At 48.9% G+C, this 12031-nt stretch overlaps 1 protein-coding gene across 9 annotated transcripts in view; it reads right to left on the bottom strand.

The window, feature by feature from the left end:
- The window catches only part of LOC115347332 (interleukin 1 receptor accessory protein), a 50120-nt gene that overhangs the window by 27700 nt on the left and 10389 nt on the right, over positions 1-12031 (bottom strand). For 5 of the 9 annotated variants that reach the window (XM_030028595.2, XM_030028596.2, XM_030028592.1 and 2 more), the window contains exon 2: positions 5004-5074. In XM_030028595.2, coding sequence (XP_029884455.1) covers positions 5004-5070 — 67 coding nt within the window. In that variant the 5' untranslated portion in view covers positions 5071-5074. The remainder of the gene's footprint in view (positions 1-5003; positions 5075-12031) is intronic. The other 4 variants (XM_030028599.2, XM_030028597.2, XM_030028594.2 and 1 more) reach the window with 1 other exon arrangement.

Genomic DNA, 12031 nt, shown 5'->3' with positions numbered 1-12031 from the left:
GCTTAGTTAAACCCATGCAGCCTAGTTATTGCACTTAGCCATGGTCTCTGTTGCCTGCTTTAAAATACAGTCAACAATTCTGCACTGCCCACCATAAATATCCACAGGGATGCCTGCATTAAAAAAACGTTGCAGCACTTGTCCTCAGATGAGGACGGGAACTGAAAAAATGCAGCAGGCAATAAAATGCACCATAAGGGTCTACGAGCCTGGCAGAAGTCACCTGTGTGCAATAAAACATATGAGACTGAGAACAAAACTGTGCAGCTGCAGCAGGGGGACATGATGGATAAGGAGGGTAGGAGACAGGTCCCCGATGTCCCCTGACACCCTATTTGATACACACCGAGGAGCAAAAGCAACCCTCCAATATCACATCAGCAACACACCCAAAATGGGCTGCTTTCCTCCACACGTTTCTGCATTTCAATACAGATGGGTCACGTCATGTTGATGCCTGCGCAAAACTCACCCCTCACGACCTATTTCCTCAGCTGACAAGAAGCAGACGTGAGGTCTTATCTCCTCAGCGGGCACGACTCTGGCTGGTGCGGAGGGAGGCTGGCGGCTGTGGTTACACATCTGCACCCAGGCCAGCTCTGCTCTGCAGGTTTTATCTCCATTCACTTCAGGGCTGTGCACCTTTCAACACCCTCAGTGTTGAATAACTTCATGCCCCCAAGCGCCATAAACTTCTACAACCGCAGTAACTCACAGATGGGTACGGATGGTTAGAAAATCATGTCCTAAATTAGGACAGCAAGAAGCTGAGATTGGAAGAATAGGAGGAAGTCAGGAAATCCCAGGAGAAGATGATGGGGGAGGGATTTAGTCTCTTTAGAAAACAATAATGCAGTTTAATCTATTTTTCTTTTGACTTTACACACTAAAATAAGCTTCTCAGCTTCTGGGGCTGTCACAAATCATAAGGAAAATAAGGCCACTGGAACCCCGTCAGTAGAATAAGAGCTATATAGTAATAATCCTGAGGAGCTGCTCAGGGCTTTCTATCTTCAAAGTGTTTTACAGACAGTAATTTATTAATCTGCAAATTTCTCCTGGCCATAAGTAACTGCTCTGCCTCCCTGCTAAGCGCGAGAGAGACGCACGGCGCAGACCGGCATTCTGGAGAGATGGTGCAGGCGGCAGCTCTGACCTCCGGAGCCAGACCTCATTCTGCCTCACTGTGCTCAGAACTTCACTGCTCCAGCCAACACCTGAATCCAGAAGCACTGGTGACATCTGGCCCTTTGGCGACTTCAGAGAGGACAAAACCAGTGCCTGAGAGCCTCTGGTATGGGGGAGCGTAAGAGACACGCTCACAATCCAGTAAATAACAGCAAAGCCTGAAATAAAACTCCCGCGACAGAGGCTCCTGGCTGCCTTACAGCCACTGCCTGCTGTGCTGGGGTGTCACTCTGGGCAGAAGCTGGCCCCAGCCCTGGGCTCATCCTACCACACAGCCTGTCTGATAGCCCCCAAGGGAGCTGTCAGAGGAGTTTCCTATGCAAACACAACGTTTCCTTCCACTGAAGGACTATTTATGCACAGCAGTTACCTGTTCACACTAGGTGGGTTCTTTAGGTAATCAGTATGATGCTGCTCCTCCTCTCCTGGCAGCAATATTCTTCTGCTTTTCTAGTTCCCCAGGACAATACTCCTAACCGTGATCCTCTCCCAAGCCTTCACCCTGTGAAAGCTGAGAGCTCTTGGAGAATGAGAGCGCAGCCTGGTTAGCAGAGAGAAAAACAGAACAAGGAGCACAACTACAGCTACATCTTCTAAATAAGTCAGTATCTAACATTGGCCAGCTTTGTTTAGAAACAAGATAACAATATTCTGTATTCATACTCACTGTTATGTTCTTTGTCTGACTGGTTTTTCATCTCTTTTAAGCCAGTGTATATTTATATGACTTCAGTAGTGCCAAAGAAATCATCGTAAGACCAAAACTGGGTTCATTGGTTTTTGCTACCCTTCTCTGGATATCAGAACATCCGTGTTCATTAAGCATCCTACAACACAAGCACAGAGATCTAAGCCTTATTTCCATCTTAAGGATGGCTTAGCTGAGGCAAGGAAAGCAGAAGACGCCGAGTACCATTGCAAACAATGTCCCAAAGGTCATGAGTAAGGAATTCAAACCCAGGCACTGCAGATCACGTATATTCTCAAGACCAGAAGAGATTTGCCCACGCATACGGCATGAGTGAGTAGCAGACTCAGGCACAAATTCAGTTGCAGACTCCAAGTCTTTTACTCTACACTACTCAGATCACATTTCTTTCCTCTTTCAGCTTGCGGCTCCCTTTCAGCAAATGATTTTATTGCAGCACCAGCCTTCATACACAGCAGAAACAGCAGAGCCCGAAGAACAGATGTTTAGAGCCACAGTGCTGTTGGCAAAATTTGGGGGGGGAAATAGTTTGCAGATTTGTCTCTCCAGTAAGAGTTAGGGTGAAGTACAATGCTGAAGCTTTCTGACACACTGCCAGGGAGACTGTCAGCCGTACTGGCTGAACTGGATAGAAAGGCTGTCTGCATTATAGCCGAAGCAGTGCTGGGGTTTTATAGCTGAAATTTAGTAAGTGTTGGCTCCTCATCCCCTCTGTAAGCTCAGAGAGCTCGGGACTCAGCAGAGCCGGTACCCCTGGCTTGGGCAGTCCCCAGTCAATGTTGCTGACCACACTGCTTCCCTGGGAAGGACTGCAGAGGCAGGCAGGAAAAGTGGCAGCAAACCACAACAGGACTCCTGCCCCTGCCTCCAGTCTTCCCCAGCCCCCTGCCAGCCTGGGCTGGAGAGAGAGCTGGTCCTGACAATACAGCGTTACATGACTATTATAGCAAAGCACAGAAAAAGATCCAGCTGAAATGATAAATCCCTACCAAGTTACACATCTTCAATATCCCACGAGCCAGGTTGCCTAGTGAGAGCTACCCATCCCCATGGCCTCGCCTGGTGTTAGGAGACCACTGGGGCAGCTGCAGACTGTGCACAGCCCTTCTGCGTTCGCTCCGGATAACCTCTGCTCTGCTCCCCCCACCTACGCTCCCCGCTCCAAGAAGAAAAAGCAAGCCCAAATGCTGTAACATTATCAGAGCATGTCCGGTCTCCCACACTGCTCTGTATTTATGACTTTGCAAGGGTGAAATGAGCTCCAGTTCCCTTTTGGTGCCAGTCCCAGGAAACCCCGCAGTGTAACAGAGGGCTGCACAGACGGCTGCCCCTCCATCCAATTACAAACAGCCATCCAAGCCCATCATGAATAACAAAAGACGTTTTGACAGCCCAAAGTGGTTTATGATGTCCATGGAACAAAAAGGGAGCTCTGAACTGAAAAGTGGGTCCGTCACCCATGGACCTGCAGAAAATTAATTGCATACACTACGGTGGATTTGCAGAAGAAATCTATTTTAACCGATCACGTGTCCCATGTATCACCCTTTGACACTTATGTTCTTGCAGCACTTTACAAGGGCTCTAACCATCCTGTACAGAAAACCTCTGCTAAAGGAGGAATATTTAAAGAGCACTAAATACCTCACAGAAATGCACAGAGGGTTCTGCCAGATCAATTGGCACAAGCCTGTGTGACCCAAACGCCAGGGTGCTCATTTGACTGCTCCCAGCTGACAGTCCCAGCTTCTAGAGTTGCTCTAACATTTCCTGGGCAATCCTGATTCAACTGCACCTACCTCCCATTTCTGAAAAAGCCCAGGATGACTGCACGTGGGGTGTTGTAATGCTGCCTCAGCAGGAGGAGGATATTGCGTTGGTGGAGAGCAGAACAGCACGTCCAGAAGAACACGCAAAGCGGGGATTTTCCCAGCAAGCAGCGGCGGTCTGCATTGCTGGGTCCCTCCTTCCCCAGGCACTTCTACTACCTAGGTCTTAGCCAAGGGGACCTGGGCCGTATATTCTTTCTCCTTTGTTGTTTCCCCATTGCTCACCACTTCCACCAGACCCCTGTTAGCCAGGCTGAGACATCCCCTACTGAAGACTACAGCCTACTGTGAATGCCTGCAGCCCTCGGGCAACCCGAGGAGAAAAGCCCCCAGCCTTCAGCCTCCGCGATGAGCCCTGCACCGAGATGAACCTTGCTGAAGCGCGTATTGCGAATCTGGCCCCGATAATTCAGCATGGTCCAAAAGATAATGATACAAGAGCTGTTTATCTCCTCACGGTATTATAACTGCTCGTCTGCCATCGCTGCAGAGGGGCAAGGGCTCATTGGGGTACTAGTCAATCCCCTGCACAGCCCTTATTTCTGAACATTTCCCCCTATAAAGCCAGCGCCTGTTCTTTCCTTCCTCCCCCTTTCCACTCGCCTCCTGCAAATCATGCTGTCTCCTTCCACCCCCAAATAGGAAGTCCGGAGCCGAGACGCACACAATCTGCCTCTTCACAAGAGCTGGGCTGAACGTGTGCCAGAGGAGCTGTGAGCATGACAACATATTTCCTGCCAGGAAAGTGACTCAGTGAGACGGGTATGAGAGAGAGCTCCTCTTACTCAAGAAGTTCCCCTCTCCCCTTGCATCGCTGAGGCATGAGTCAGAATCTGAGAGTCGGAATCTAAATCCCCTCTGGATCCAGCCGGGAACAGCAGAGCTCAGGTTCAAGCCCAGGTCCTGCTTACAACTCCGTGACAAGTCAGCACTGTGTGCCGAGCCCTGGTTTTGCCTCTCACAGAAGGGGAATAACAAAACTGACCAAGTGGGCAGCCTGAATTTGCAAAGCACTTTTAGGTTGAGGTGGTGCTTATTGCTATTTGCTAACGCACCCATTTACACCGTGCTTGTAGCCTCTATACGTGAGCATTACACAATACCCACACAGAACTAACATAGTGTTCATGCGTTTTGCTAAAGTATTTTGCACACGACCATTTCATCCAGGAATACTCTAAATGCTTAAAAATCACTGCGGCCAGTTTTCTTTCTCCAGCCCCAGATCAGCTCTTCCCGCGGTAAGTGGGCAGACCCATCACAGGCCACATCCTTACCCGAGCCACTGCCAAGGGTGACCATGCACAGCCAGAGCGTAACCAGCAGCGCACCGACCATCTTCATCCTGCTGAGACAAAGCACACACAGAGGTTCTGGTTACTTTACGCTATTTTCATCACTGCAGACAATTTTTTAACTCTGAGTGTATGTGTTTATTCCTCCACCCACCAGTGATCCTTTAATTCTCGTTTGTTCTTTTTTTATTTCATTAAGATTCCTTAAGAACAGCATCTGTATGGCAGCGTTGTTCTGCCTGCGGGCAGCTGTGTGAGCTCTCCAAGCCTGGGAGGTGATGGCTCAGAAAAGGACAGCCCAGCTCATTGACTTAAGTCACTGGAATAGTCTATATCCGTGAGCACAAGGAGTGAGGTAGATGCTTGCAGGCTAGAAATCCCAAGCTTTGACTCCCAAAACACCAAGGTCCTTTGCCAGTGCCTCATTCGCTCATTTCTAAGGACGAGCGCAGAGAGCATTCGTGATGGCAAGCAGCAACTGAAGCACATTTGCACTGAACGTGCATCTGACAGTTCGGCATGACAACCACGCCGGTGCAGTCCGAATTTGCAAGGTGTGCTGCTGGTGACCTGCAAAGAGGCCGGCTGCCAGAGTCCTGTGCTTCACCCCATTCCTGCAGGCAGGTCAAGGCTCCACCAGCTCTTTCCAGTCAAACCCTCCTTGGAATGGCCACCTTACAAGAGTAAACAAGTGCCAGGTTTGTACTCTTTTCAGAAATTACCTGAACAAAGTTTTATACTTTCAAAGCAGCACTGATAGGCAAAAACCAACCCCAGACTTCCCCGTTCCTGCTACAGAGCACAATTTCCTGTAATTTGAGATAAATGTACACGGCCAGACTTTCACTTGCCGCCTGCTCCAGTACCTGGCATTCAGCTCTCGGAGCTGTTCCCTCACTGGAATTAAATTTCCCTGTGTTTCTAGGTTTTCCAGGATGCAATTTATAAGCTGGTAGTCACAAAAGCTGACATATACTGGGTGCTCTCATTAATGGGGCGAAGGTTGCATTCGATATTCCTGGGTGCTGTCAGATCACAAAGGGAGAAGAGATGGTTAAAAGGCTGAACTTCATCAAAGCATCTCAGCTCCACTGGGCAGATGCGGTAATGAGCATGGTGATACTGTCAGGAGCGCGGTCATGAGATGACAGGAAATCTGCTCCATCAGGGTGGGCTAAAAGGGCAGGGAGAGAAGCCACAGAGCTCCCTTAAACATGTCCCTCATACTCCTGTCCATAATATATGCATTACACAGAAGGGCTTCAAGCATAAGCAGAGAGCACCTGAGATTGCACAGACTGCAGAGTAACAAGAATGGGATGCACGAACTGTACTACTCAAAATCCAGCAGCGGATATTGAATCCTTCCTTTTCAATGCGTGCATCTGAAAAGCCTTTGTACAATGCTTTCCCTCTGCCGGGCTCATCTCGAAGAGACAAAGGAAATCCGGAGCCAGCCTGCTCTTCCCTGCACAGTCCATGCAAAGGGCTACAGACTGCCTCGGAAGCCATAAGACCTTCAGAAATGGGCAAGAAGCCGGGAAGAAAGTGAGTTTTCTTCCCTGGGGTCCAGCTGAGAGGGCTGGTCATCCCCTACCTCCTTCATTCAAACTGAAATGCCAGCTGCTACTCAAACCCTTCTCTATTGCCATCTACAACCAGCTCCCAGTGTCACTTAATAAGACTCTGTAGAGAGGGAACAAAATTAAGTACTTCTGCCCTCTGGAAATGCTGAAGAAAGATAAAACATCTTTATGCCATCAGATAGGACAGAGAGAACCAACATGCTGCACTTTTGGCAGTGTGCTTGTTTTGGCTGGGATAGAGTTAATTTTCTTCATAGTAGCTAGTACGAGGCTATATTTTGGATCTGTGCTGAAAGCAGTGTTGATAACGCAGGGATGTTTTCGTTATTGCTGAGCAGTGCTCACACAGAGCCGAGGCCTTTTCTGCTTCTCACCCCACCCCACCAGCGAGCAGGCTGGGGGGGCACAAGGAGTTGGGAGGGGACACAGCCGGGACAGCTGACCCCGACTGACCCAAGGGACAGTCCAGACCATAGGACGTCATGTTCAGCATATAAAGCTGGGGGAAGAAGGAGGCAGGGGGAGGACGTTCAGAGTGATGGCGTTTGTCTTCCCGAGTAACCATTCCGGGTGATGGAGCCCTGCTTTCCTGGAGATGGCTGAACACCTGCCTGCCCATGGGAAGTGCTGAATTAATTCCTTGGTTTGCTTTGCTTGCGTGTGCGGCTTTTGCTTTACCTATGAAACTGTCTTTATCTCAACCCACGAGTTTTCTCACTTTTACTCTTCCAATTTTCTCCCCCATCCCATCGGGGCGGAGTGAGCGAGCAGCTGTGTGGGGCTTAGCTGCCGGCTGGGGTTAAACCACGATAGGTAGGAATTTAGGAACTTTTGGGAATTCAGATGGTGGAAGAGAGAAAGTGTAAACAGTGGGGGGGGATCATTCTCATAATAAAGATCCCTCATGGTTCCCTCTCCATTTGTCACTAGATAAATGCACAGCGTGTCCTAACACACCCTTATTTTCCAGTGATTCTCTCCTGCATTTTGCACAAATCAGACTGAATTCAGCCCTGAAGCAAGCAGGAACAACTACTGACTTTGGATGAGTTTCTCTCGTTTAGAGCAAGGCCATTTACGTGGCCCCAGGCCAAAATAAACTACTACATTTCACTCAGTGATACATGAACTCTGCAGCAAGCTAATATTTACATCCATTAACTATGCTCATAGGAACATGCTCCTTTCAACTGTCTCAAAGAGCCACCAGGTCTCTGTTCCCACGAGCAAGGTATCTAAGATTTCCAATGCTCTGCCTGCTAGTAGGAAAATTCTTGTTCCTTGCTCCACCCAGCTCTAAAATCAGAAGCCCTACACAGTGTGATTTACTTCTGGTTCATTCCAGGCTCTCCAGAGATCTTATCAGTGGAGACAGATGGACACGGAGCCTGTCAGATTACAGCAATTTCTCCATTATGGGAATGGGACTCAGTTGACCACAGCCCTGGCTGCTCTCACACTATACAAAATACAAGTGGCCGTGGAAGGCACAGGCACAGAGTCAAGGGCTGGTCAAGGGGAGCTGTCGCAAACTCCTGGATGCCCCGACTATGCCAGCATTTGCTAGCTGAGATGAAACAAGAGGATTCTCCCCCTTTGGTAAAGAAACGGAAAGCTCGCGCACACAATGAAGACGACACAGGGGACTGTAGGGCAGGATGGCTTCTGCAGTCCAGGTCCATTCCTGTGGCACGTAATTATTAAAAAAAAAAAAAAAACCAAACCAATTAATGCCACAGGATCTGATGGTTTGTACTACTAACACAGTGCAGGGGCCAATTCTTGTATACTAGTGCTGCTAGCATTGTGATGCTTTGCTTTAAAAGGCCTGAAATCTGCGATATACCCCAAAGAGAAAGGTCTTCCCTCAGCAGTCCTGTGGTCACACAGTGTCATCATTTGTCCCCAGGGAGGATAACATGATTCTGCAGTGACACCAGGAAAAAAGCATTGCATCCATTCAGTTGCAGAGAGAGGGTGGGTTTTGCAATGCCGTAAGAATCTGACACCACAGGACTACAACCCACTCCGGTCTTGCCAGGAACCAAGAGTTTTCTCAGCCTTTTCCAGCAACCTGCTTCTTTGCTTCCTGACATCAGAAAGTATGTTGCCATTTTGCCTACATATGATGCAATTCGAGTGGTGTCTGATTAACTTGTTGCACAATTCGGTATCACTGCAGTGAAACACCAGCATCTCTGGCTGCAACCAAAGGAGCCAGAGGTCAGAGAGTGCAAACACCAGCCTGCAGCGGAGGGGTTCACCTAACTGTGTCCACCCAAAAAGGACACAGACCTCGCCTCTAGTACACAAGCAAATAAAATAAAGGGAGCCAGGAATAAAATCAGCAAGCAGAAGAGCATACCAGTTCAGAAATCACACCACAGCTAGAAAGCAGGCAATCAGAGCAGCCAGAAGAAGGCTGTAGAGTTCTGATACATCCTCAGCGCTCCAGGAACTTCTCACGAGACCAATATACGCTGAGGTGTTCTTAATGTCTCCATAAATTAACATTCTAATAATAATAACTCATAGAGCAGCTGGGGAAAACGATCCATCAATGCTGTTGCTGGAATTTTTTTTAAGGAACTTGAAACGTTCATTTTGTTTCAAATCAGAAATTGTTTCCTTTTCATTCCTGAGTATTTTCTTCCTCAAACTTTCACATTCTGTCTACTGGGGAGCAAAGAAAAGCAGGGTGGGGGGAAACACAGTCGTGGAAGCGTCTCCGGTCCTTAAAAGCGGAGGTGGTGGAAAGGTTTTTTTCATTTGATACTGGCAAGAAGTGGCCTTTATGTCAGAAAAAACACGAGTATTTTCATATAAAATACCTTTTGATAAAACACCCTTCCCAAACAAACCTAGGGAAGGAATCATTCCCTCCTGCCTTCAGCAGAATGGACCCCGCAAAGGCTACGCGCTTTCCAAATGATTATAAAACCCAAGACAGACGTCAAATAATTAACGAAGAAAGCTGCACTCAAAGTAACTACTGTACACCTATTCTCAAAGACACTGTACCAATTCTATAGAACAATGCTGCATTTTCCAAGAAAATGCCTTTGTCCCTCCTAACCACAGTCACCTAGGGAGAGCTGACAGGTTTTCTGCTTTTCGCTGAGAAGTCACACTACGGCACACAGAACAAAAGCGCCCTTCAAAACCTTGCCACTAAGTGCTCTGGCTGAAAGAGCATTTAAAATAAGGCAGTTTCAGAAAGAGGAAAAAAAATAACACCGGCCAGAGCAGGTTTTACATATTATTTTCTTTCTGTAATTCTGTCCCAAGCCCCTTTGAGTCAAAAGCATTCAAAAGTGCAGGACTGGCCCCAGGAAAAGAGATGCAAACACAGGAAGGCTCGCAAAAACCAGGGTGGGCTAGCTTAGGAAATGCTTTGCTTCTAATGCCATGTGGACTTGGGGTTGAAGGCTGACGGGCTGCAGAACGAGGCTGGCACTCAGGAGAGGGGCACAGGTCCTCTGCTCCCACATCACTGTGGGCCCATGAGCCCTGCATCATCATGCAGCAGCACTGGAGAAGGCTGCTTGATGAGTTTGCTGGGTTTTCTTATGTAGAAAATAGATGTACAGTCCAAGTAAATTCAAAGAATCCAAAAGGCAGACAAAGGGCAGCCTGCAAAAGCAGCTGCAGAAAAGCAATAGCAAAAACACTAATGGAAAGTGGGAAAAGGCCCTTCAGCGCTCCAGGAAACACTTTCACTTTTCAGTATGTGCAGGAGTAAATCAGACAAAGGGGGGAATTACTGTAGCATAAACCATCTTGGTGCCACTTAGCCGGGCTTTGCGCAGCATCTCTCTGACCCTGCCTGTCCTCCGGGGGCCATTTGGGCACCGCACGGCACCACCCTTTGCTACGGCATCAGCATTTCTACTCGTACCCGTGCCCAAACCAGAGCCACTCCTGCAGCGAGCTGCCCAGTCCTGCAGAAAGCCCTGCCGAGCAACGTAATGTCACGCTGAAATCTCTGGAGTCATGGGTAGAAAGACAGGCGACGGGTTTCGGATGTCCAGCCTTTTCTCCCCAGGAGGAATTAGCATGTTCATTAAAATTTTCCTTCCCAGACAGCTTCCAGGAACAGAATGGGGAGAAAACCAGCAGCAGTTTGATGATGAACTCCATAAGCAGCTCAGAACGCTTCTCCTGCTCTCACGCACGCTACACCACGCTCACCACTTCAAACCCAGGCACTCTGACCAACAAAGGGCCCCCAGCGCTATCCTCGGAAAAACATTCGCATCTCTCCTAAGGGCAGGGAGCCCAATTTGCCTTGGCAGCAGCTCCCTAACAGCCAGGCATATTTCAGCAGGAAACAGCCAGGGCTGAAGCCTGGCCCGCAATCAGGGATATCGCGGGAGCCGTAAGCGTGACCCAATCAGCACATCTAATGGTGACACGTCCAAGGCAGGGGCCTACGAGATCGATGCTGAAGTTCCACTTTTGCCAGGGTAGCTGCACTTACCAGGCTATCGCATGCCTGACCACAGAGCGGGCTGAAAGGATTTTTGTTCTGAAATGTTTCTATTATAAAAGCAATTTATATCATCAGAACCAAAGGAAACATTTAGATTTGAGCAGACAAACTTTGTCACTAGCCAGAATCACAGCAAATATTAAACACTTGCTCTTGCGGGGGGAGCGGGGGGGGGAATGATGGGAGTCATACAGAAAGCTGCCTTGGTGAGAGGTCTCCCCTGTTGCTAGCACAAAGCATCTTCTGTCTTCCTTGGCTAGAGCTGGCCACCATCACACAGGACCTGGGAGCACTGGTTCCTGGCACTGGGGAGCTACAGTGCTCACACACAGCTTTACACCCAGTCTACGAGAACCCAGAAGAAAGAGGGAAAAACAAACAAGCCACTCCCCTAAACAAACAAAAAAACCCCAAGAAAATCTGGAAACAGTCTTCTCGGTCAGTGGCTCAGCCAGCTCTTTGCCAGCTGAGGACATGACACCAGGCATCTGAGGTGGCTCCATTTGCCTGTCACCCACTGCTGCCCTTCCCTGGCCTCCCGCGCTGCACATCCAGGCCAAGGGCTGCAGTCTGCTGGCTTTTTAGTAATTACTTTTTACTGAATCCCCAACATGGGGATGAACAAATTCCACACCGTGTCACTCTGGGATCACCCCAGGAGGTGATCCCAAGCTACTTCTCCTTCAAGACAGCAGCACAAACTGCCGGAGCAAGGCTGACCTTCAAAGAGCACCAAGAGCTCCCGCGGGCAGAGCAGGCAGCAGCCCCACCTCGGGCTCAGAGGCTCGGGGAAAAGCAGGGAGGCGTTCATTAACAGCCAGTCATTTCTGGGAGCTTCCTTGGTAGTGCAAGATTTGCCTCTGCCGGTGCCAATGTTTGGGACATCGAAGCGATTGCCAGGCAGGGAATTTGTGATCTGCTATTGGCATTTA

Source organism: Aquila chrysaetos, chromosome 10, assembly GCF_900496995.4.
Source record: "Aquila chrysaetos chrysaetos chromosome 10, bAquChr1.4, whole genome shotgun sequence".
In the NCBI taxonomy this organism is placed as follows: Eukaryota; Metazoa; Chordata; class Aves; order Accipitriformes; family Accipitridae; genus Aquila; species Aquila chrysaetos.
The sequence above is the reverse complement of the archived record's forward strand: the minus strand, read 5'-3'. Positions and strand labels throughout refer to the sequence as shown.